The 26,864-nt window shown below is 39.3% G+C and overlaps 1 protein-coding gene across 3 annotated transcripts; it reads left to right on the top strand.

Moving 5' to 3' along the window:
* The first annotated feature begins 1,657 nt into the window (after nt 1-1,657).
* Nucleotides 1,658-26,260, top strand: PP2D1 (protein phosphatase 2C like domain containing 1). Of its 3 annotated transcripts, XM_076005637.1 has the most exons (4): nt 1,658-1,900; nt 7,135-7,229; nt 15,964-17,033; nt 25,309-26,260. In XM_076005637.1, the coding sequence occupies exons 2-4, from the start codon at nt 7,222-7,224 to the stop codon at nt 26,091-26,093; spliced, it is 1,863 nt and encodes a 620-aa protein (XP_075861752.1). In that variant the 5' UTR covers nt 1,658-1,900; nt 7,135-7,221; the 3' UTR covers nt 26,094-26,260. The 3 variants fall into 3 exon arrangements, 2 of the variants coding, with proteins under 2 accessions (XP_075861752.1, XP_012638731.1); XM_012783277.3 differs by lacking the exons at nt 1,658-1,900; nt 7,135-7,229 and adding an exon at nt 10,182-10,270; XR_001158810.2 differs by lacking the exons at nt 1,658-1,900; nt 7,135-7,229; nt 15,964-17,033 and adding an exon at nt 10,184-10,270 and having other exon boundaries at nt 25,309-25,486.
* Nucleotides 26,261-26,864: the final 604 nt, after the last annotated feature.

Genomic DNA, 26,864 nt, shown 5'->3' with positions numbered 1-26,864 from the left:
TCTATGAGTATATATAAAGTATAATCTTTTGGGAAGTGCTGTTTCTGGAAAAAAAATAAATAAATAAAGTATAATAAATTGGGCTTTGACCCATATTGGAAGAATTTATATCATCCAGTGAGTCTATCTTTGGGTGATGGATTAAGGAAGAAGAAAAGAACATGTTTACTTCAGAAATTACTTACTTGCTTACGTTTTTCCACTTTAATAAGAAGCAAGTACAATTTTTATAATTTTCTTCCTTTTAAATTGATTTATTTTTTAAAGATAAAAATGACTAAAGGTTTTTATGTAAAAAAGTAAAGGCCAGGCATGGTGGCTTGCTTATACCTATAATCCCTGCACTTTGGGAGGTTGAGGCTGGAGCATTGTTTGAAGCCAGGAGTTCGAGGCCAGCCTGAGCAAGAGTAAGACTCTGTCTCTCCAAAAAATAGAAAAATTATCAGGCATGGTGGTGTACATATATAGTCCCAGCTACTAAGGAGGCTGAGGCAAGAGGATCAGTTGAGCCTAGGAGTTTGAGGTTGCAGTGAGCTACGATGATGCCACTGCACTCTAGCCCACGTGACAGAAAGAGCCTCTGTCTCAAAATTAAAAAAAAAAGTGAAAAGGAGCATAGATTTATTTGAAAATAATTAAATTTAAAGAAAATATACATTCTCATTTAAAAACCTAAATAGAAAAAAGGGAGGGGCGCGGTGGCTCATGCCTGTAATCCTAGCGCTCTGGGAGGCCAAGGTGGGTGGATTGCTCGAGGTCAAGAGTTCAAAACCAGCCTGAGCAAGAGTGAGACCCCGTCTCTACTATAAATAGAAAGAAATTAATTGGCCAACTAATATATAGAGAAAAAATTAGCCAGGCATGGTGGCGCATGCCTGTAGTCCCAGCTACTCGGGAGGCTGAGGCAGGAGGATCGCTTGAGCCCAGGAGTTTGAGGTTGCTGTGAGCTAGGCTGATGCCACGGCACTCACTCTAGCCTGGACAACAAAGTGAGACACTGTCTCAAAAAAAAAAAAGAAAAGTAAAATAAAAAAGCAAAAGGAAGAAAGTAAAAATCTCTTACAAAGGTAAAACTAGTATTATCATGTTGGTAAATACCAACTCTACTTACTTGTTTATGCCTCTGTTAGCTTTTACATATTGGGCTCATCCTATTTATGCTGCTCTGTGATATGCTTTTTTCATCAAATAATGCTCAGGTATGTCCTTCCTAAATAAATAAATACTGATTATTTGTATAGGCTATATAGAATATCATTGTAAATTTGTGTCTTGTTTAGTAAACCAATCGCTTATTTTTCACACTATAAACATTGTTGCCTCATTTATTTTTAAAATAATGACTAGTGGGGGCAGGGCAACTCATGCCTGTTAATACTAGCACTTTGGGAGGCGAAGGCAGGAGGGTCACTTGAGCCCAGCAGTTTGAGACCAGTCTGGGCAACATATCAAGACCCCATGGATACAAAAAGTTAAAAAAAATTAGAGGACATTATTCGTACTTTGAGACAGGAGTCTGCCAACTTCCTCATTTGCCAGCAAATTAATAAACTCCTCTTTCCTTCTCCGCAAACCACTTGTCCTCGTTCTTCTGATGCAGCTTCGTGGACAAGTGCCAAATTTCTGGTAACAGAATTTGGCATTGCTGGGTGTGCTCATCGGCTCTCTGGTGGATCGGTACTCTGAGACTGCTGGAGGAAGCAAGGAGCAGCCCCAGGACAAGCCACGGCTCTTCACCAGAGAGAGTACGAGATGGTCCCAGCAGCTTCCGGAGCATTCTTTAGCTCTGGGGAACTCCCGTCTCTTTCCCCCGCCTGAATTAGACCAGCTCCCCACAATCCGAACTGACTTGAGGAGAAGAAAACAGATTTGGGAAGCATCTGGACAGCCACGGCCATTTGTAAGTAAAGTTCCCCAGGTCGCAGAGATCCCATTTCCACCCATATGGGTTTTTTTTTTTTTTTTTTTTTCCGCACCTCTCTGTTGGATTTGTTTTTTGGGTTTTTTTAATTACTATTTTTAAATTTTCTTTATTTTTTTTAACCTGGTGGGATGTTGGGTTTGTTCTGAGATGCCGATTTGGGGTTGACAAGAGGTTGAATGGAACCTCAACCTTGACTTGTTGACAAGACAAGAGGTTGAATGGAACTAGGAAACTGTTTGGATTGAACTCATTTGCAGTTCCCAGGGGGTTTTGGGAGATGTTGGTTCTCATTTGAGAATTTGGTTCCCATTTGGATGGCTCCCATGTGGTCAGCCATGGCATTGAGTGTTGAGAATTCTCTGCATTGTTTGTATTTGTTATTTGTGAGCTTTGTGCAACATAAGGAAGCTTCATCTCAAAGTTGGTTGGGAAAAACTTTGGCTGAATGGTTAACTTACAGCTAACGAACCTGTGTGTAAATGGAATAGTGTTATTATAATCCAATGTGTATGTTGGAGTGCGAGAAGCCACCACTAAATGAAAATTCCCATTTGATTGATAGACCTTGGCATTTTAGATTGTTTGTGTTGGGAATTCCGTATATTGTTTTTGAATATTGATAGATATTTGAATTGTTTCTAGTTTTTCATAATTATCAGTTATACTAACATAATCACTCTGATGCATGTCTCCTGGTACACACATATAATAGCTTTTTTTTTTTTGAGACAGAGTCTCACTTTGTTACTCCTGGGCTCAAGCGATCCTTCTGCCTCAGTCTCCCGAGTAGCTGGGACTACAGGCATGTGCCACCATGTCCAGCTAATTTTTTGTATATATATTTTTAGTTGGTGAATTAATTTCTTTCTATTTTTAGTAGAGACGGGGTCTCGCTCAGGCTGGTTTTGAACTCCTAACCTCGAGTAATCCACCCCCATCGGCCTCCCAGAGTGCTAGGATTACAGGCATGAGCCATCACGCCGGGCCTAATAGTTTCTATAGGATAAATAACTCAGAATAGACTTACTATGATATATCAATGTTGGCAAACTTTTTCTGTAAAGGTCCAGATAGTAAATATTTTAAGCTCTGTGGGCCGTATGGCCTCTGCTGCAACTATTAATCCTACTATTGCAGTAAAAAAGCAGCCATAGAATATATATACATGTATGTATTGCTGAGTTCCAATAAAAGTTTATGAACATTGTTATGTGAATTTTATATAATTTTCACATCACAGGATATTATATTTCTGATTTGTTTCAACCATTTAAAAACATAAAAATAGGCCGGGCGCGGTGGCTCATGCCTGTAATCCTAGCACTCTGGGAGGCTGAGGTGGGTGGATTGCTTGAGGTCAGGAGTTTGAGGTTGCTGTGAGCTAAGCTGACGTCACAGCACTCACCCTAGCCTGGGCAACAAAGTGAGACTCTGTCTCAAAAAAAAAAAAAAAAAAATATATATATATAAATAATTCTTTTTGAGACAGAGTCTCACTCTTTAGCCTGGGTTAGAGTGCTGTGGCATCAGCCTAGCTCATAGCAACCTCAAACTTCTGGGCTCAAGTGATCCTCCTGCCTCAGCCTCCCGAGTAGCTGAAACTATAGGCATGCGCCACCATGCCTGGCTCATTTTTTCTGTTTTGTTTTTTTTTTTAAGTTGTTTGGCTAATTTCTTTCTATTTATAGTAGAGATGGGGTCTTGCTCTTGCTCAGGCTGGTCTCGAACTCCTGAGGTCAAGCAATCCTCCCACCTCGGCCCCCCAGAGTGCTAGGATTACCAGCATGAGCCACCATGTCCGTCCTAAAAATCATTCTTATCTTGCAGACTGTACAAAAATAAATAGTGGAACAGATTGGTTCATGGGCTGTGGTTTGCAGACTCTTGAGATAGGTGCATCTTCAACTTACAATACAGGCAAATCTTGTTTTCAGAAGTGATTGCTTCAATATTTCCTTTCACCACTAGTGTGGTACTTAAGAGTTCTCATGGCTTTATATCCTCACCAACATTTTGGATGGTCAGACTCTAGTGCACTGTACCAATATGGTAGATATATAATATTACCTCACTATGTTTTAAATCTGTATCTTATTGGTTATTATTGAGGTGGAGTAATTTTTAATATGCTTATTGATTGATCATATTTCCTCTTACGAAATCTCTCAAGTCTTCTGTCTTTTGAGAAAGAATGTTTGTCTTTCTATTATTGACATGTTTGAGTTATATATTCTGTGTTGAAATACCTTATCAGAGATACGTGTTGTAAATATCTTCTCCCTGTGAATGATCTGCTTTCCCCCTCTTATGGTGATATCTATATATAATAACACTGAGTTTCCAAACCAAGGACAAGAAGAGTCCTTGCTTTTATTTACATATTCTTTTATGTTCCTGGTTGAGTTTTATAGTTTTTTTTTTTTTTTTTTTGAGGCAGGGTCTCACTCTGTTGCCTGGGCTAGAGTGCAGTGGCATCAGCCTAGCTCACAACCACCTCAAATTCCTGGGCTAAAGTGATCCTCCTGCTTCACCCTCCCGAGTAGCTGGGACTACAGGCATGTGCCACCATGCCCGGCTAATTTCTTTTTCTATTTTTAGTTGTTTAGCTAATTTCTTTCTATTTATAGTAGAGACGGGGTCTCACTCTTGCTCAGACTGGTCTTGAACTCCTGAGCTCAAGCAATCCTCCCGCCTTGGCCTTCCAGAGTGTTAGGATCACAGGTTTGAGCCACCGTGCCTGGCCTATAGTTTTTTATATGCATTTTTTTCTTGAAATTTTTTTAAATTCTTAGTTAAATTATTTCTTATAGTATCTAATGGATTCTTTTTGCTTTTATATTTTCAAATTAGTTGTTTTGGTTTTTGCACATTGATTATGTAATCCTTCACCTTATGAAATTACCTTATTTCTGTTCCTAATGATTGGGCAAACCTAATACTCAAATATGGGCTAACATTTTAGTGGACATATGATAGTCTCAAGAATGTGAAAGGATTCAGACTCTGAAATAGCTGTACATCATGTTTCCTGTCTACTCTTTCTTTCAAGTTGCTTTCTACTTACTTACTTATTTATTTATGTAGAGACAGGTCTTGCTATGTTGCCCAGGGTGGTCTTGAACTCCTTGGCCTCACAGAGTGGTGAGATTACAGGCATGGGCCACCACATCTCAAGTTGCCTTTTAAACGTGTTAGTGTGTGTGTGTGTGTATTTTGTAAGCATGTGTGTCTGCATGCATCTTCACACATATAGGCATCCCTCTTGTGTGCATGTAGGCAAAAGTGATATAGAACTTGGAGGATATGGCTAGACATAGGCATAAGGAGGGCCAAAAGTGAGCAGAAAGAAATAGATCAATGAAAGTAGATCGGCCAGGGGCGGGGGGTGGCGCAGTGGCTCATGCCTGTAATCCTAGCATTCTGGGAGGCCAAGGCAAGCGGACTGTTTGAGCTTAGGAGTTTGAGACCAGCCTGAGCAAGAATGAGACCTCATCTCTACTAGAAAAAATAGAAAGAAATTAGCTGGACAACTAAAAAAAAAAAAAAATATATATATATATATATATGTATGTGTGTGTGTTATATAAATTAGCCAGGCATGGTGGCACATGCCTGTAGTCCCAGCTACTTGGGAGGCTGAGGCAGGAGGATCGCTTGACCCCAGGAGTTTGAGGTTGATGTGAGCTAGGCTGACGCCACGGTACTCTATCCTAGACAACAGAATGAGACTCTGTCTCAAAAAAAAACAAATGAGGCCGGGCACGGTGGTTCACGCCTGTAATCCTAGCACTCTGGGAGGCCGAGGCAGGAGGATTGCTCGAGGTCAGGAGTTCAAAACCAGCCTGAGCAAGAGCGAGACCCTGTCTCTACTATAAATAGAAAGAAATTAATTGGTCAACTAATATTTATAGAAAAACTTAGCCGGGCATGGTGGTGCATGCCTGTAGTCCCAGTTACTCGAGGCTGAGCCAGTAGGATTGCTTGAGCCCAGGAGTTTGAGGCTGCTGTGAGCTAGGCTGATGCCACGGCACTCTAGCCTGGGCAACAAAGCGAGACACTGTCTCAAAAAAAAAAAAAAAAAAAAAAAGAAAGTAGATCAAGGACAGAAAACTTAATGGAAATATGTCTGCAAAGATAGTTGTGGAATGTGGGCCTACTAAATAATTTCACTAAGTTAATATTAATTATAATATTGCCATTATTATCATTAAAATAATGTTAATGTTAATAATTACTTATTGAGCATCTGTTCTGTACACTGTGCTCAATATTTGAATTACATTTCTCATTTTGCAGCAACCCAGTAAGATTGCTATTATTATCTCTATTTCAAAGCTGACAAAACTGTGGCCCAAACTGGCTAAATAATCTGGCTAAGAGCACCCAGCTAGTCAGCCACAAACTGAGATTTGAGCCCATGCTGTCTGACCCTAAGCACTTCCTCCTTCCACTTGGCCAAGCAGACTTTCTGTACTTTGGACACCCAGCAAGTCACCACCATGCACACAAAGAGGCCAATACACATGCACTGTAATGTTCACTGTAATGTTATTATAGCAAAAATGTCCATTATAGGTAAATGGTTAAATAATCAATGTTGCATCTTTACATGTACTACAGAATATAATACAGTGGTTAAAACCGTGGGTAAGTTGATAATTCCTGACTTGAAAAATCTTCACCCCATATTGCTAAGTGAAAGAAAACATTTACAGGATAATATTATAATTATGTTGCCAATTTACTAAAGAAAATACAAAAAACAATACTTGATGGAGTCTACAGGTCAATTTCTATATAAAGATTTATCAAGCTGTATATTTAAATTTGTGCGATTGATTGTGTGCAAATTATACCTAAATTTAAAAATGGATTGCATTTATGTTTTCATGTATATATAAAAATACGAAGAACCTGATCTGGAACAATATGCATCCAACTTTTGGCAGTGGGTTCCTGGTGGAAGGGAGACCTCTGCTTTTCCTCTGCATTATTTGAATATTTTAAAAAGGAGAATGCATTTATTTGGTATCTACAATAATAAATAAATAAACATTTTTATTTCTGTCAATTAATAGATAGACAAAATTAACGCATAACAAATATATGTTGGAAGAAAACAAGCCGCTGAGAATCCACGTAGAGATATGCCCATCTTCACTCCTGGGAAACATCTCAGAACTATGTTTTCTCTATTTTTGCCTGTCTAGGAAGAAGTCAACATTAAGTCATCAGTTATAATAACTTCGGTAAGGGGCTTTGCTACTACTCTAATCATCATCTGGCCAGACAGCTGCATGTGGAGGTGAGATATGAACAGCACAGTCACCCTATGAGAAGACTGACCCCACCCCAGGGATCTGGAGCCTACAAGAGTCTCAGTATTTGCCTGAAAAAGAGGACTCACTTCTTCCCACACCTACAGTGGCCATGGGGAGGATGCAGCTGCTAGAAATGAATATGCAGTACCTCTATAGCTGGTGTGATTTAAAAAGCAATGAAGAAGAAGAAATTCAGATTAAAATAATCAAATACCATGGCAAAAATTTAAGTAAATGACTCTACACAATATTGGTATGGGATGAGAGGGCAATGATGACAGGTGAGCTGAGAGAAGTTAGCAGAAGCCAAAATAGGGCTTTGTCAAACCCATTAAGGAGTTTGTCCCAAGAACATGGGCATGGGCAAGCCAGTAGTGGGCCTTAGGCGGGGATCAGCTCTGGCTACTCTAAAGGGAACGCCCTGAGAGGGAACCAGGCCAGCAGTGGTTGAGCAGTTAGGAGCCAGTGCAGTAATCAGGCAAGATATTTGGGTATCCTGGAACCATGAGATAGCAGTGGGGATGGAGGCAAGTGGATGGGTAGAGGGATAGTAAAGAGAGATCAGACAGGTCTTGGTGATCCATTTTATATATCCTGAAAAGGAGGAGGCAGTTGTGGTGGTGTCTGTATCAGCTAGGGTTAAATCAGTAAAGCAGAACTTAGGCATTATGGAATAACATTGTTGAAATTAGTTTGTGGGAGGGGCTGGGCAATTCAACGTTTGGGAAGAGGAGTTGGAGGCTCACAAATGTTCCCTGACCAGTCAGTCTGAGAAGCTGGAGATGTCCAACTGACCCAGCAGAAACACAAAGTTGAGGATGAAGGAACAGTCTAGAGGAAGCGTTTGCCTCCATGGGTCCACAGGCAGGTACCTGCTTATAGGCCTGCGACTGCTACTGGTCAGCAAGGCCTGGCATCTGGAAGACAAGCAGGAGGCGGCGTAGTGGGGGCAAGGACAAGCTGAACCCTGCTAGACACTTCTACACTCATCAAAGGATGACAGCATTCAGATATAATGTCCCCCAAATCTCATACAAATTCCTTTCTTGGCCAACTCTAACCTGGAACCTCACAGGAAAAGGGATTCTGGGAAGCATAGTTTCCAGCCTAAGTTGATGATCCAGAGAAGATTCTGGAGGAGACTTAGTGAGTTCAGTTTTGAATATGTTCACTTTGGTTTCACTGTGATACATACCCATGGAGAAATCCAGTTGACAGCTGGGCTGGTCCAAACTTCTTCAGTGCACAAGCAAACCTAGAACTCATTTTTTTTTTTTTTTTTTTTTTTGAGACAGAGTCTCGCTTTGTTGCCTAGGCTAGAGTGAGTGCCCTGGCGTTAGCCTAGCTCACAGCAACCTCAAACTCCTGGGCTCAAGCAATCCTTCTGCCTCAGCCTCCCAAGTAGCTGGGACTACAGGCATGCACCACCATGCCCGGCTAATTTTTTCTATATCTATTAGTTGGCCAATTAATTTCTTTCTGTTTATAGTAGAGACAGGGTCTCGCTCTTGCTCAGGCTGGTTTCAAACTCCTGACCTCGAGCAATCCGCCCGCCTCGGCCTCCCAGAGAGCTAGGATTACAGGCGTGAGCCACCGTGCCCGGCCTAGAACTCATTTTAACTCAGCCTGAGCATAAGGGAGTGGCATGCAGTTGCACATCAAAGACCTAGGAACTCAAAATATTGGCTGGGGGAGACAATCAGAAAGACAGTCCAGGCCGGGCGAGGTGGCTCAAGCCTGTAATCCTAGCTCTCTGGGAGGCCGAGGAGGGCGGATTTCTCGAGGTCAGGAGTTCGAGACCAGCCTGAGCAAGAGCGAGACCCCGTCTCTACTATAAATAGAAAGAAATTAATTGGCCAACTAATATAGAAAAAAAAAAAAAATTAGCCGGGCATGGTGGCACATGCCTGTAGTCCCAGCTATTCGGGAGGCTGAGGCAGGAGGATTGCTTGAGCCCAGGAGTTTGAGGTTGCTGTGAGCTAGGCTGACGCCACGGCACTCACTCTAGCCTGGGCAACAAAGTGAGACTGTCTCAAAAAAAAAAAAAAAAAAAAAAAAGAAAGACAGTCCACCAAATGAGAATCATGAAAGAGAAAAAAAAAAAACCACAAAAACGACAAACTCCAAACATTATCTATAATTCTCAGGCAGTTACTTGAGACAGCAAGATGGAGTGGGCAGGCTCTACAGGGCAGGTGGAAGGAGGTGTCCCAGAGGGATGGCCTGAGCTACTCTAACCCTAGGTGGGAAGGCAGTACCGTAAGGATAGTCTGCGATAATCACTAGTCTGAAAGTGACACAACTTATCAAAAAAAATATTACTTGATAGTCACTCTTCATGCATTTATATCCTACTACATGGGCATCAGACAATATATTTAATGAATGACCTTTCTTTCAGAAATTCCAAAAGCAAGTTTATTTCTTAATACAACTTGTGTGGGAGGCCGAGGCAGGAGAATCCCTCAAGGTCATGAGTTTGAAACCAGCCTGAGCAAGAGCAAGACCCTGTCTCTACTACAAATAGAAGGAAATTAATTGGCCAACTAAAAATATATAGAGAAAAAATTAGCCGGGCATGGTGGCGCATGCCTGTATTCCCAGCTACTCAGGAGGCTGAGGCAGAAGGATCGCTTGAGCCCAGGAGATTGAGGTTGCTGTGCGCTAGGCTGATGCCACTGCACTCTAGCCTGGGCAAGAGAGTGAGACTCTGCCTCAAAAAAAAAAAAAAAAAAAGAAATACAACTTGTGACCTTATTGCTTTACAGTCCTCTGAATCACAAAGTGAGTTCTGACTGAGGTTCCAGGCGACATAGGAAACATTCCACACAGGGAGCCCCACCACCGAGTCAGGGGAGCCCCCACCACCTCCATCATCACCACCACCACTGCCTCTGCCACAGCGGTCCCTACAACCTCTACCTCCACCACTTGAGGTGGAGGGATAGTGGCTGGGGAAAGGGGTGAAGGGAGGGCAAAGAATGGAAACAGTTCCAAAGGAATTGGAAATTTCTGGCCCTTTAAGGTAAATTTTCTTAATTTCTATTGGATAACACATGTCCTTGATGAACAATTATATCTACAGTGTTCTTGTCCTTTGCTTTCTTAGTAATCAAATGAAACCATGGTTTCCTGTTAGACCATGTACACTGAGGAGTGATATTCCTCCTCTACCTTTACAAAAGAGAAGATTTCTCTTCCTTCTCTATGCTCCTATTCAGTTATATTTGTATTTATTATGAATGAATGAATGAATGAATGAATGAATGAATGAACGTATGAATGATGCACTGCATCCTAAGAATGGCCAGTGTATGAGACAGCTGTATTATGGCTATCCACGAAATAGAGAAAAATGAAGTTGTGATATAAGGGATTTACTTCGGGTCAAATCATAGTATTACTGTGCCTTTTATATTGTCCCAACAGTCCAAAGATCATAAAAACTGCATCTTTTACATGAATATTACCAAAAATAAGCCATTAAAAATCTTTACATACATTTTGGTCAAAAGCGCTTAAAAGGTTTGACAGTCTCCACTTTCCTCTCCTCCCTCTCTGCTTGCCTATCCATTTCCTTTGCTGGGTCCTCTTCCTCCTCCTGCCTGCTAACTGATCATTCCCTTGGATTTTGCCTGGGACCCTTTGCTGGTATCTGTCAACTGTGAGTTTTTCTAGGTCAGTTTCCTAGATCTCGTGATTCCATTCCTAGCCAGATGAAAAGCTAGGTCCCTTTTTGGGCACTGTAATGGGGCTCCGTCCTTGGCTCCATCTGACCTGTTTAATCCTTTTAGTAATGACCTGGATGAGCATATGGACGGCACTGTGAACTTTTTCCCTCATACCTTCAAGGGGAGGATGCAATCCTCATCCATCTGTGCATCTCAGCACCTTGCACAATAGCTGGCCTATTGTAGGTACAGAAGTGATTGGATGCTGGTCAAATTTTTTGATGAGACTGAAGTATTTATGGGCAAGTAAATATAATTTGGGGATTGGCATGAAAATACACCAGCAAAAAATGTAACCAAAAAAATTGACAAAATGAAGTAGATGGAGATACAGATGAAACAAGACTGAAAAAAATGTTGATAATGGTTGAAACTGGTTAATGAGTACATGGGGACTCATTATACTCTTTTGTAATTTTTCTGTAATTTTTAAGTTTTCCATTAAAAAAAAGAAACAAAAATCTGTTGGTGAGGTAAAGCCAGGGAGGCTTGTGCATATGCGAATGGTTTTAGAAGCATTTATGAAGTGGAAATTCGCAAATAAATTTTACACTAGGGATAACTGGCTGTATCCAACATAGTTGCGCACTTCAGAGGATTAAATACAAGTAAAGAAAGTGGCAAAACACTTCAAACTCATCAGAGAGTTTTGCTTGTCTCTTTAATTTTTAATTATATTGCCACGTGTAAACCATATATGAAGGTTGCTAAAGACTTTTTGTTTATCACAATAAAACAGTGCATCATTTTATTTATCATTTATTGTAGAAGACTGTCCTTTCTAGAGATAAGATTTTTGCATAATTTAGAGGATGCAAATTCTACTGGCAAGAATGTTAAAGGCATATATCTATTTTCTTATAGTCATTATTTTACTTATTAGGTCCCCCCCCCCTTGAGACAGAGTCTTGCTCTGTCGCCCAGGCTAGAGTGTAGTAGTGTCATCATAGCTCACTGCAACCTCAAACTCCTGAGCTCCAGTGATCCTCCTGCTTCAGCCTCCTGAGTAGCTGGGACTACAGGCATGTGCCAGTATGACTGGTCAATTTTTCTTTTTGTAGAGATGAAGTCTCGCTTTTGTTGAGGCTGGTCTCGAACTTCTGGCCTCAAGAGATCCTCCTGCCTCAGTCTCCCAAAGTGTTAGGATTACAGGCATGAGCCACCACACCTGGACTTATTCATGCATTTTTTTTTTTTTTTTTGGAGACAGAGTCACACTCTCTTGCCCTGGCTAAAGTGCGGTGGCATCAGCCTAGTTCACAGCAACCTCAAACTCCTGGGCTCAAGGGGTCCTTCTGCCTCAGCCTCCCAAGTAGCTGGGACTACAGGTATGCGTCACCATGCCCAGCTAATTTTATATCTATATTTTTAGCTGTCCAGCTAATTTCTATTTTTTTAGTAGAGACCGGTTCTTGCTGTTGCTCAGGCTGGTCTTGAACTCCCAAGCTCAAAGGATCTTCCAGCCTCGGCCTCCCAGAGTGCTAGGATTACAGGCATGAGCCACCATGTCCGGCCCTCAAATACAATTTATACATGAATTGAGTTGAAGTTGAATAGTTTTCAAAATGTCACATTTCATAAACATTTAAAGTTACTAACTTTGATATTTTTTAGGTTTTAGAATATAACTAAAGCATTTCTTTTCAGGTCTCTAAAGTTTCACAGGCCCTTGGAAAGATCTCACGCTCTAGAAATCGTGCATAAAATGAGATAAAAATGGCCCCATGTGCTGAATACTGTGCTAGATGCCTCTGATAGGAAGCGGTATAGAAAAGAGTGCCTGTTCTCCAGAAATGTCTCATCCAACTCCACATCTTTTCTTTCCTGTCCTCAGCCCACACCTGGGGACAGGAAATAAAATATGTAGTTTTTTTTTTTTTGAGACAGAGTCTTGCTTTGTTGCCCAGGCTAGAGTGAGTGCCGTGGCATTGGCCTAGCTCACAGCAACCTCCAACTCCTGGGCTCAAGCAATCTTTCTGCCTCGGCCTCCCGAGTAGCTGGGACTACAGGCATGTGCCACCATGCCTGGCTAATTTTTTTTTTTTTTTGGTATATATATTTTTAGTTGGTCAATTAATTTCTTTCTATTTATAGTAGAGACGGGGTCTCGCTCTTGCTCGGGCTGGTTTTGAACTCCTGACCTTGAGCAATCCGCCCGCCTTGGCCTCCCAGAGTGCTGGGATTACAGGCGTGAGCCACCACGCCCGGCCAAGATATAGTTTTTGTAGTCATTGTAGTCTTCAAAAATTCTGCCCTTACTATCAGTTCTTTTCATTGTTCTGCTTAGTTATGGCATGGCCCATTTATTTTCTTGTGAACCCTTTACTTAGGACAAAAGTGTTTTAAGGCAGACAAAATGGAGTACAAAAGTAATTATAGCCATGCTGCAACGATGGGGAGACATTCTGAGAGATGTGTTGTTAGGCTATTTCGTTGTGGCAACACTGGAATGTACTTACACAAACCTACATGGTATAGTGTACTGCACACCTAGGCTTTATAGTATAGCCTATTGCTCCTAGGCTACACACCTGTGCAGCATGTTACTGTACTGAATACTGTAGGCAATTGTAACACAATGGTAAATATTTGTATATATAAACATATTGACACATTTAAAAAGATACAGTAAACATATTGTATAGGTGGCTCACGCCTGTAATCCTAGCACTCTGGGACACGGAGGCGGGCGGATTGCTCGAGGTCAGGAGTTTGAAACCAGCCTGAGCAAGAGCAAGACCCCATCTCTACTATAAATAGAAAGAAATTAATTGGTCAACTAATATATATATAGAAAAAATCAGCCGGGCATGGTGGTGCATGCCTGTAGTCCCAGCTACTTGGGAGGCTGAGGCAGGAGGATCGCTTAAGCCCAGGAGTTAGAGGTTGCTGTGAGCTAGGCTGACGCCACGGCACTCACTCTAGCCTGCTCAATAAAGTGAGACTCTGTCTCAAAAAATATATATATATTGTATAAAAGATATAAAAAGTGGTACACCTGTATTGGGTGCTTATCATGAATGGAGCTTGCAGGACTGGAAGTTGCTCTGGGTGAGTTCGTGAGTGAGTGGTGAGTGCCTAAGACATTAGTGTACACTACTGTGGACTTTATAAACACTTTATACTTATATTACACTACATTTTAAAAGGTTTGTGTCTTCGATATGAAATTAACCTTAGTTTACTTAACTTTTTTACTTTATAAACTTTAAAACTTTTTTTAGCTTTTTGTCTCTTTTGTAATTATACTTAGCTTAAAACACAAACACAATGTGCAGCTGTACAAAAACATTTTTCTTCATATCCTTATTTGACAAGCTTTTTTCTATTTTAAAATTTTTAATTTTTTCTTTTTAACCTTTTTTGTCAAAAAGGAAAGACACAAACACACACATTTGTCCAGACAAAAACAAAGTCAGGATCATCAATATCACTGTCTTCCACCTCCATATCTTGTCCCACTGGATGGTCTTCAGGGGCAATAGTGAATATGCAGCTATCATATCCTATGATAACAATGCCTTCTTCTGGAATACCTCCGGAAGGACCTGCCTGAGGCTCTTTTATAGTTAGCTTTTTAGTTAGTTTGTTTGCTTGTAAATAAGTAGAAGGAGTATACTCTAAAATATTGATAAAAAGTAAAGACATAAACCATTAATGGTCATATTTATTAACAAGTATTATGTACATAAGTGTATGTGCTATACTTTTGTTTTGGGGGGTTTTTTTGAGACACAGCCTCACTCTGTTGCCAAGGCTAGAGTGCCGTGGTGTCAGCCTAGCTCACAGCAACCTCAGACTCTTGGGCTCTAGCAATCCTCCTGCCTCAACCTCCCGAGTAGCTGGGACTACAGGCATGTGCAACAATGCCTGGCTAATTTTTTCTATAAATTTTTAGTTGTCCAGCTAATTTCTTTGTATTTTTTTTAGTAGAGATGGGGTCTTGCTCTTTCTCAGGCTGGTCTCAAACTCCTGACCTCAAGCAATCCGCCCGCCTTGGCCTCCCAGAGTGCTAGGATTACAGGCATGAGCCATGGCTCCTGGCCTTGTGCTATACTTTTATATGACTGGCAGCACAGGAGGTTTGTTTACAGCAGCATCACCACAAGTACATGATTAACATGTTGCACTATGACATTAAGACAGCAACGTCACTAGGTGATAGGAATTTTTCAGCTCCATTATAATTTTATGGGATCAGTGTCATATATGTGGTCTGCAATTAACTGAAATTTGTTATGCAACAAATGACTGTAAGTTCATGTTAGAAATCAAAAGCCTAAAGGTGGCTCACGCCTGTAATCCTAGCACTCTGGGAGGCCGAGGCTGGTGGATAGCTCAAGGTCAGGAGTTCGAAACCAGCCTGAGCAAGAGCGAGACCCCGTCTCTACTATAAATAGAAATTATTTGGCCAACTAAAAATATAGAGAAAAAATTAGCCAGGCATGGTGGCGCATGCCTGTAGTCCCAGCTACCTGGGAGGCTGAGGCAGAAGGATTGCTTGAGCCCAGGAGTTGGAGGTTGCTGTGAGCTAGGCTGACACCATGGCACTCACTCTAGCCTGGGCAACAAAGTGAGACTCTGTCTCAAAAAACAAACAAACAAACAAACAAACAAACAAATAAATGTCTCAAAAAAAATAAATAAAATAAAATAAAAAAGATATCAAAATCCTAGGTCTCAAAAATATACTTTGACATGCCTGGGACACAATATTTTAATGATTTCTCTGAGTATTTGTTTAGATGTCTAGCTGACTTTATGGAGATTTTGCCTAATTTCTTTCAGGTAGACAGGTCAATCACCCATTTATTGAGTATTTATTATGTGTTTTTTGGGAAATTATGGAAAGGTGAGTCAGAATGTTCAATTCTAGGCTTATTCTAGACTGTGAGGAGCCAAAGCAAACTGCAATGATAGAAGCCTGCTTGAAGAGGTTTACACTGCATCATTCCTGGCATGTAAATATCTCTCATCCTGTTTGCAGAGTGTTTTTGAAATCAAGAGAATGGAGTAGGAACAAATCAACATTTGATTCAGAGGAGGAATCTTCAATTTCATCCAAAAGAAAGCATGTTAGAAGGAAAAAGATAAGACCATTGAAAAGTGCTGGAAACCCTGAGAAGCAACAGGTCGTAGAGCAAGTGATCACATTACCCTGTTCCATATGCAAGAAAGAAATTCGCCTAACTGATATTTTTCTCCATAAAAAGGAACATGTAGCTCTAGCCACACTGGGTTTCCAATGGATGGCTGGAAAGAAACCACGGCCCTTAATACTTTCTGTTCAGAGACAGTATATTATTTCTAAACTACTGTCATCCCGTACATTCAATGAAAAAATCCTACAGAGCATTAATAATGCTTTTGAGCTGATTTGGAAGAAAGAAATACCAGAATACTATAAGATTTTTCGTAACGTTGACAGAAGTTCCACATATTCTCAAAAAATCTGTCATCTGTTAATTAAAGGAGTAGCCATTTGTGAAGATGGTAATTCTACATGGAAACCTGACATGCATGATAAATTCACTGTAGTGAATAATTTTGGCAGCAGACCCAATGTGTGTTTTTTTGGTTTGTTTGACGGACATCATGGTGCCTCAGCAGCAGAGTTGACAGCAATGGAACTCCCAGTTTTACTACTCCATCAACTTTCCAAATGTGATCCTTCCTACCAAATGACACTTGAAGAGAAACAAATAATCAATTCCTTTCATACTGTGTTTCGAGAAGAATACTTAACAATAGAAGACCTCTTTTCTTCCGTGAACAAAAGAACAAGAGCAACGAGGAATGAGTGTGAGGACATACACAAGGCCTTTGCAAAGGCGTTTTGGAGAATGGATAGGCTTTTACGTCTTGGAAGGAATGAAGTGTCCAGAGTTCAATGGAGTGGCTGCTCTGCAGTTACTTGTGTATTAGAAGGCAGCATTAAATGTCCTTACGCTCTTAAGCATTGCAGGAAAAAGAATAACTCTGATGGACAGGCAGAGAGAGCTCCTTCTCAGAAGATGCCAGAAATAATTTCTGGAATATTACACGTTGCGAACACTGGTATGTACATTGAATAGCACCAAATAACACCTTTACATTTTTTTTTTTTTTTTTTGAGACAGAGTCTCGCTTTGTTGCCCAGGCTAGAGTGAGTGCCGTGGCGTCAGCCTAGCTCACAGCAACCTCAAACTCCTGGGCTCGAGTGATCCTTCTGCCTCAGCCTCCCGGGTAGCTGGGACTACAGGCATGCGCCACCATGCCCGGCTAATTTTTTATATATATATCAGTTGGCCAATTAATTTCTTTCTATTTATAGTAGAGACGGGGTCTCGCTCTTGCTCAGGCTGGTTTTGAACTCCTGACCTTGAGCAATCCGCCCGCCTCGGCCTCCCAAGAGCTAGGATTACAGGCGTGAGCCACAGCGCCCGGCCACCTTTACATTTTTGATTCCTGGCAGCAAAACCTTCCAGGCTTCCAGAATTTTTCAGTATCCAAATATTTAGTTACTTAATAGTGCCTAGCAATCACATTGACCAATTTAAGAAACAACAAATAACCACAGTTTAATTGCAGATTGCAGGCACAATAATAATACTTATTTTCCAAGGAGGCACAGATACGAAATAATGTGACAAACACATTAAATTTTCCAAGAGGGATAGCAATAGAGTTGTTTATAAAGATAAAAAGCAAATATACTACATATGCTTAGATTTGAACAAAATGAAAAACGTTTTGTACACGTCCCTTTTTCAAAAGAATGGAAAACTGATTATTGTTAGTATAGTTGTTCAAACTGGTCAGTTATTCTTATAACTAATACATTTACAATAGGTCTTTCTCATGCTCACTAGCCAAGTAGCATCAGTTTCATCTCAGAGAGAATGACAGTTCATGCTTTAGTTTTATGGGCATGTATTCCTTTCTCCCAAAAAGACGGTTGTATTCTTTAACTTTATTTCAAGAAGCTAACACAACTTGGATGTCTCTAAAAAAAAAAAAATAACATAAAAAAAAAGAAGCAATTCTTTTGACCTTCACTGCTTGAAGTCTCGGCTTAGGAGCTTGCCAAAATGGAAAACCCAGACGTAAATTGTTTTAGCAAAGTTAACCTGAATTCCATACTGAGTTCCATGATACTTTTCTAGGGTTCTACTACCCCTTTCATGGTTAGAATTATTATTCATAAGAGTGTCCACTTATTGAATATGGAACACAGAGTAATTTCCTCATTTAGTCTAATAAGAACTCTGATATCTAATGTTAACTAAGTATTGTTAACCCAATGTTTCATATGAGAAATGGAAGCTAGAAATCAGTCCCACTATTATAATGCTACCTTTTAGGGAGACACAAACCCTGAGGAGGAGCCTGTCTAATTCCTCATTGAGTAGGAATATGGTGGCAGAGATGACATTGCAAGGGCCAGATAATCACAAAGACCATTTCAATGTCAAGGCCCCTGAAAGTCAGTTTGTTTCTGATCCAGCTTTGATTATCAGCCCAAAATAAGGAGGACTCCAGACTAAGCAATACCAAGAAGCTAAGTGCAGTGTCAATTATCTCAGAGTCATTGTCATTTTTCAGACTCTATACTGAGGCTACAAATCCTTCATGGACATATTCATTTTGGATTTCAGGCCAATCTTGGAACTGATTATATTTTGTTGGAATTACCACCCCTATAGAAAATATCATTAGATATCAATATCCCTGTAAGGTTAAATGACAAATGATGAGCTAGTCATTATTCAGTAAGTGGACACTATCATTAATGTCTAGATTCCCAGCTGTTTGTTTGGTTCTAATCTCCGGGTCTAATCTCCTGCCTTACCCTCCCAAAGCACTTGGATTATAGGCATGAACCACTAAACCTGGCCTCTTAGAACACTCAAATTTCATTCACTTTCTTAACTTGTATTATTGTTGTATATTTTAATTCCACTTAAGTAATTTTATAAGACATTATTATTTGTTTATACATTTTATACTTATTTATCTTTATTCACATGTTTACTTGTATTCTTTCTTCTCTCATCTGGAATATTTTCTCTTCTGCCTGAAATACATTCTGTATAGTTTTTGTTAGTAATGGCTTGGTGGTGGCAAACTCAGACTTTGTGAGAAATTTTGTCAAATGACATCTTTGTTTGGTAAAAATTCTAGTTAGGCAGCTATTTTCTCTCAAGTATTTTGAAGATATCTTTCCACACTCTTTTGGCTTTTATCGTAGCTGATAAAAAGCAGACCTTTCGAAGGTAATCAGTTTTTTTTTCTTTTTTGTTGCTTTTAACATATCTTTGTCTTTTTTTTTTTTTTTTTTGAGACAGAGTCTCGCTTTGTTGCCCAGGCTAGAGTGAGTGCTGTGGCATCAGCCTAGCTCACAGCAACCTCAAACTCCTGGGCTCAAGCAATCCTTCTGCCTCAGCCTCCTGAGTAGCTGGGACTACAGGCATGCAACACCATGCCCAGCTAATTTTTTCTCTATATATTAGTTGGCCAATTAATTTCTTTCTATTTATAGTAGAGACGGAATCTCGCTCTTGCTCAGGTTGGTTTCGAACTCCTGACCTTGAGCAATCTGCCCACCTCGGCCTCCCAGAGTGCTAGGATTACAGGCATGAGCCATGGCACCCAGCCTATACATTTGTTCTTAATAACTTCTTAAAATAAGGCTCCATAAACTATTTATTTACTAGTGTCCTAGCTTTATGTCCATGAGCTCACACTAGATTGAGAGATCAGGCACAACTTTACCCACTACTTCTCTATTATTCACAAATTTTTAATTGGTGGCCACCTTAAGCCTCCTTCCTTCTCTTCTCAAGTTCACCAAGTCACTCCTTTCATCTAATCCTCACAACCTATAAGGATAATCACATTTTTAATATATGAGAAGAGTGAGGCTCATCAAAGCATTATATAAGTTTACACAACCAATAAGTGAGCCAAGACTCAAGTCTAAAAGACTTGTTACTTCAAATGAACAATATGAGCTTTCTACTTTAGAGTGTCTTCATTCCTGTGTGGTCTTCTTTCATTACTGCTGCAGTATCTGCAGACTTCATTTAATTGTTTCATTTTCCTAGATTTGATTGTTTCTATAGATTTGAAAAATTTGTTCATTCACACTGGTTTAGTAAGTTGCTTTTAAATTTATTTACGTCCCGTCCCCTTTTCCCTAAAACCTAATTCAACTCCAGAACCTCCCTCATTTTATGCAGGAAAGAAACTATATATTTAAAATAATACTGACCTTTCCATATACCTCCCTTCCCCCCTTCTCCCTTTTTCTGGTGGTAGAGGGACTCATGTGTATCAACCTGATTCTGAGAACACATTTAAAAAATATTTCACAAATAGTTGAGATCCATGTGTAAAATACTGTTAGGCATTAGGTGTACAATGGTGAGCAATGTACAATGACCATGAGTTTCATGATCACACATCTTGCAAAATAAATAACCTTTTGAACATCCAATGAAAGCTAGTTCCATATTAGTAAGGCTCTCTTATGATAATCATTAGCTGGAAGAGGCACAAAGCTGCTATCCATGCTTATGATTAAACAAATTCGGCCTCCTTTGCCTAAATTACAGCCCTGAATAAAAATTAGATATAGGTTGTTTCCCTAACCTTATTTACATGCACGTTTACTTACGATCCTTTCTGACTGCTCCTTTTCTCTTCCTGGTTAACTATTTCCTCTTTTCACAAGATCCAAGTTACTGCTACCTACTGTCTTATAATTCTACTTCATAATGATTTTCTTATAATTCCATTATAAATGGGTCCGAAATGTTTCCTCTTAGTTTCTCCTGGATAGCGTCTCTCTGCCTGCTCTTCCTCTTCTGGAACACTAAATAACCTTTTCAAGTGTCTGCCTATTAAATTACCTTGTTGAATTCGCATAATAACCATAACAAATAACACTGCAGGTGAAAGACTCTTACTTAGGAAAATGAAGTCACTAATGAAGGTCACACAAAATGTTGGGATTAAAGTCTGTCAGTACCTTAAGTCTTTCTTTCCATTCTCCCAAGCTGTTTCTTCTACACCAAACTCTCTTTATTACACAATGGCAGTCTTGTCCATCTTAGGTGCTTTTTTCTTATCAACACATAAAACTTCTGTTCTTCTTTCCTCATTCTTAAAACTTCCCTGTTCTAATCAACATTAAATAAGCTTTCTGATTTTATCTGAAAAAACCTTGATCTTGCCCATTCAGCTCTAGAATTCCCTGCTTGGGATTCTAGAGCTCGCTTTTAAGCTTACTGGACTCTTCCCTCTCACAAAAGTTGAAGATAACCAGTAATCACAGGAGGAAATTGTATTATTGTCCTCTGCATAAGAAACGGACCATGCCAGTTTCAAAGGTTTCAGCATCATGTCAAAGCAGCTTGAGTCCTCATGATTATTATCCCTGAACATGTTGCTCTTCCAGTAATCCTGTTCCATTTTCATTTTGATAACATTTTCTGAAGAGCACAATCTCTCCAACTACTAAAAGCTGTTACCTTTGTGTCTAGGAATTGAATTCATTTATGCTCAGATTAAAATTTTTATGTAATGGTCTTCATCACATAGTTCACTGCTTGGTTAGCTCTTCTCATTTCCTCCAAACAGATGTTACAGAGACCCTTCTTTAAAGCCAATCTGTCCTCTCTTTTAAACTATCAGACTTGCTCCTCTCTCTTCCACTCATGTTCATGTAGTCTAAAAACAGTGACATTTTAAAATGTTCCTCCAATTTCCCATCTTCCTGGGGGCCTTTTATTCATCATCCTATTCAAGCTTTCAGCTTAATGCATGAGTTCAACAACCTCATTTGTAGCTGATAGCATGTCACTTCATGTTCAGGAAATCAAGACTATTGATTCTGCACATGTGACTTTCCAAAATCTCCATTCCATTAGTACTCTTCCAGAGCCTGGTTCCAAACTCCTGACCTTGAGCAATCCGCCTGCCTCAGCCTCCCAGAGAGCTAGGATTAAAGGCGTGAGCCACCGCGCCCGGCCTGAATCTTATTTACCCTCTATTTTCTGGGTTATATGCATGAATAGTTGAGAAACACTAGCTACCTCTCCTTCACTTTTTCCTTCCTCCATACACCATTCATAAGGATGTGAACTATTCAGAAGGCAGTATTTCTCTTTAACAAGATGGATACACTGTCAATTAAGTAACTTGCTTAAAGTCTGACAGCAAGCTACTGTCAGAGCAATAGCTGCAACCAGAGTTTAATGACCCTTCGAGGAAATTTTGTGTTGAACCTAAGAGACGTTCACAAGTAGCAAAATGAGCCAAAATGGCATTTCCTATTCTCTAGCACAGGGGTAAAAAAGGCAAATAGTGCATAAGGTTACATTTATCAAGCTCTCTGCAGAGGCAACTAAAATAAAAATACCCATTGACCACCCTTCCACTTTAAGTTCATATTTCTGTTAAATTCTTTTCAAATTAAATACAAAGGAACCAATGCTTTTTCTTTTTGCTGAATGGGTTCTGGCTTCCTACATGCAAACAAACATTTAGGAAATCAATGGGATTGATAAACATTTAAGAAATCAATGGATTTGACTATTCTGAGTTCAGTTATGTTCGCTGTATCTTCAGAGCTGGGGCCACACTATTCATATGTATACACATATGCACATAAAAATTTTCCTAATTTAAAAGAGGTAGTAAACTGTATGTCCTCCTAATAGAACAATTATTTTTATTCAGTTGACATGCTATATACTATTCCATGCCGCTCTGCAGATACAGCAATAATTTTCTTTCTTTGTTTTTTTTTGAGACAAAGTCTCACTTTGTTGCCCAGGCTAGAGTGAGTGCCATGGTGTAAGCCTAGCTCACAGAAACCTCAAACTCCTGGGCTCGCTCAAGCGATCCTTCTGCCTCAGCCTCCCAAGTAGCTGGGACTACAGACATGTGTTGCCATGCCCGGCTAATTTTTTCTATTTGTTAGTTGGCCAATTAATTTCTTTCTATTTATAGTAGAGATGGGGTCTTGCTCTTGCTCGGGCTGGTTTTGAACTCCTGACCTAGAGCAATCTGCCCGCCTCGGCCTCCCAGACAGCTAGGATTACAGGCGTGAGCCACCGCGCCCAGCCAGCAATAATTTTCAATCTAGTAAAAGACTGCACTGATTTACCTTCTGCAGAATGCTAACAATGATCAGCAGTAATGACAAGTTAATACAAAACATTAATAAATTTTTTTAAATGAGGGGTTGTGTAGTTTTTAGAACTACCATTTATACAGTTCAAGTTTCACATACATCATCTTTAAGCCCCAATCCAGTAGCTCAGCCATTAATAATTCCCATTATGTAAATGAGTTAATAGTTTCTGTCTATACCTGACACTTAAAGCTTTAACTTAGGCTTTCAAACTATACTAGTTGCATGGACCTCAGCCTTCTAAGCCCGAATTCCTTTACCTAAAAAAGTGAAGGCCTAGGCTGGGCGTGGAGGCTCACGCCTGTAATCCTAGCACTCTGGGAGGCAGAGGAGGGCGGATCACTTGAGGTCAGGAGTTCGAAATCAGCTTGAGCAAGAGCAAGACCCCGTCTCTATTAAAAATAGAAAGAAATTAATTGACCAACTAAAAAATATATATAGAAAAAATCAGCCGGGCATGGTGGTGCATGCCTGTAGTCCCAGCCACTTGGGAGGCTGAGGCAGGAGGATTGCTTGAGCCCAGGAGTTTGAGGTTGCTGTGAGCTAGGCTGACACCATGGCACTCACTCTGGCATGGGCAACAAAGTGAGACTGTTTCAAAAAAAAAAAAAAAAAAAATTAAAGGCCTAGAATTGAACTCCAGTAACAAAATTCTGATCCCTGGTATAGCATCATGTTTAAAATTAGACTTTTTTTTTTTTTGATACAGAGTCTCACTGAGTTGCCCTGGGTAAAGTGCTGTGGCATCATCAGCCTAGCTCACAACAAACTCAAACTCCTGGGCTCAAGCAATCCTCTTGCCTCAGCCTTCAGCTGTGACTACAGGCATGTCACCATGTCTGGTTTATTTTTTTTCCATTTTTAGTGGAGACAGAGTCTCACTCTTGCCGAGGCTGGTCTTGAACTCCTAACTTCAAGCAATCCTCCCACCTCGGCCTCCCAGAGCACTACGATGACAGGTGTGAGCCACCACACCATGGCAAAATGAGAATATTCTATGTAAATTGGGCATACTATTCCAGGAATTTTAATTCTCGGAGATAATATTCAAACATCACTAACCCCATCTCAAAACATATTACCTAACATTTTATAAATCATAAATGATTCTATATCAAGAAAAACTACTGCCTGTGGTAAATATGTAATTATGTTCCTAACAACTTGGAGAAATTAAATATTTCCTAATAAACCAAAGAAAGTTTTAGTAAACAACTATGGCCAGTCTGTTTCGGGTATGTTTAGATTTTAAGATTTCAATGAAGCTAGGTGCGCCTGTAGACCTCCAGCTATTTGAGAGGCTGAGGCAGGAGGATCACCTGAGCCCAGGAGTTTGAGGCTGCAGTAAACTATGATTATGTCATGTCACTGCACTTCCACCTAGACTACAGAGCGAGACACCATCTCAAAAAAAAGGAAAAGATTTCAATGCATCAAAGGTTCATCTGAACTATGAATAAACTACAACCAACTTTTAAGAATTCAGTTTCCAATCAAAGGGTTTAATTCTGGCTGCCTATTATCCATTTAACACATGAATAATACACATTTTTCATTCATAGGACTGACTTAACTTTTTTTTAACCATATATTACAGGAACCTAGTTAAGACTAACATTAATGGTGGCATTCTAATTTTTTCATTAGTCATGAGCTAAGTATGTTTAGGTTTTAACTTTTACCAGTTATAAAACTGTCAAATCCTATGCTTCAAAACTGTTTCTAAGTGAAAAAGCATATATTTAAAAACATTTCAAAAATCTGCTATACTGACTATATATGTTGGCTATAAAAAAAAGTTCAAGCCTTGACTCTCCAATATAAGTAATATTCTGATGCTATTCAATAGAAGATTTAGAAGTCACTTTTCATTATTTGTGGTTTTATTACTAAATACAGTAATTTTATAAACACTAAAGTTACTTAATAATGAGGGATAAATTCTTCTTAATTTGAAATCTTAAATTATTGTAAACTATCCAATAGTGATAACAATATTACACATATTTTTAAAATATTTTTTTCATGGCCTGCTTTCTGTTTAGGATTGACACAGGATTATTAAAGTTATTAAAGTTAACAGTAGATTTTGATACAACTGGTTATTAAATTTCCAGGATAAAATTCTCTTTTTTTAAAATAATCTTTTAGGTAATGTGCAAGCAGTTTTATGCAGAAATGGGAGAGCTTTTTGCCTAACCAAAGAACACACTACACGAAACATAAATGAAAGAAGAAGAGTACTTCAGAATGGAGCAGTGATCAGTTCACATGAACCATATGGGCTCTTAGAAGGGCAAATAAAAATCACACGAGGACTTGGATTTCATGGACGTCTCAACCTGAAAAAATTCATAATCCCAGCACCTCAAACTATTTCTGTCCCTATAGATGACTTATGTCAATTCCTTATTTTAGCCACTAATGGTCTTTGGGAAGTTCTGGATACAAAGGAAGTCATTGCACTGGCAATGACAATGTTTCAAGTGTATAAACAAATATATTTTTCTAACATACAAAAGAAAATTTCACCATCAAACAGTGAAGGAAACATTACTAAATCAGAACCTAAAATTCACATATTGTTTCAGTATAAAACTGGATCTAAAGAACGTGTGTCAACTGCAAATTCAAAGGAAAATTTGTTCAATTCAAAATATTATAACAATTTCATTCCTCACTCTGAAAATATAGAAACAGTTCCACCAGAAACAACTCATCATAAACATTGCAGTGAGGAAGAAACTTACAGACCACCCAACATAAATGGGGTGCCAGCAAGTAAGAAAGAATCAGGCACTAAGAGTTTCTATGAAGGTGCAGCTGAGTATGTTAGCCATAAACTTGTAAATGCTGCTTTAGAGGCTGGCTCCAGAGACAACATTACAGTTATGGTAATACTTCTCAATGGAAGTGAATATCAGTTTCTGATGTAAAAAACAAAGTTCTAATTATCCAGGGCACCAAAATATAATACCATAAAGACAATTCTTCAATAAGCCAGATATTAGGATAATTCATCAATACCATGCAAATGCTTTTTTAAACATAGTAAAGAAAATATAAAAGCAGTTATTAGGTTATACGCCATTTATGTATGTTTACTATTTTATGCCAAAAAAGAGGGGAAAAAAAAACCCAATACTTTGCTTTTTATATACCACTTTATTCCAACCTGAGCACCTCAATATAAAACTAAACACTGGTGAACCGTTTTCCTTACTAATTCTGCATTATCATAAATGTACAAGTTCTCCTAGCAGTCCAACACTTAAATAGATTAAATCATCTCTGACACATGGTTGATTTCATATAATGAAAATAACCTAAAATAATTAGTGCAATATACTGAACCAATCAAAAAAAAAATGAACTTTGGAAAACAAGGCTGCAAGATTGTTACTAACATATTGCAATACTTATGTTACAAATTACGGGTACATTTGTTTATTATGGTTCTAACCATGTAAGAACTGAATCCCCTTCCATTCAAAGGGGGAAAGAAAGAATTAGCTGTTTTAGTAACTGTACATTTTGTATACTTTTAAGCAACTCTTAAATATTACAGAAAAGTAATACATATATGGAGACTACAATGGAGTACCCTATTTACAGATCAAATTTAAAATAATCAAGTTTGAGTATACATAATTGTTAGTGCATTGACTATATTATGTCAAAAGGGAACAAAAGCCCCCTCCCTGCCC

This window comes from Microcebus murinus, chromosome 1, assembly GCF_040939455.1.
Source record: "Microcebus murinus isolate Inina chromosome 1, M.murinus_Inina_mat1.0, whole genome shotgun sequence".
NCBI lineage: Eukaryota > Metazoa > Chordata > Mammalia > Primates > Cheirogaleidae > Microcebus > Microcebus murinus.
The sequence above is the reverse complement of the archived record's forward strand: the minus strand, read 5'-3'. Positions and strand labels throughout refer to the sequence as shown.

Coding starts and splice junctions, on each gene's coding strand:
- PP2D1 (XM_012783277.3), top strand. CDS start 10,227: ATGGAAACAGTTCCAAAGGAATTGGAAATTTCTGGCCCTTTAAG. Junction 10,271..15,963: donor GAAATTTCTGGCCCTTTAAG/GTAAATTTTCTT, acceptor TCCTGTTTGCAG/AGTGTTTTTGAAATCAAGAG. Junction 17,034..25,308: donor ATTACACGTTGCGAACACTG/GTATGTACATTG, acceptor ATAATCTTTTAG/GTAATGTGCAAGCAGTTTTA.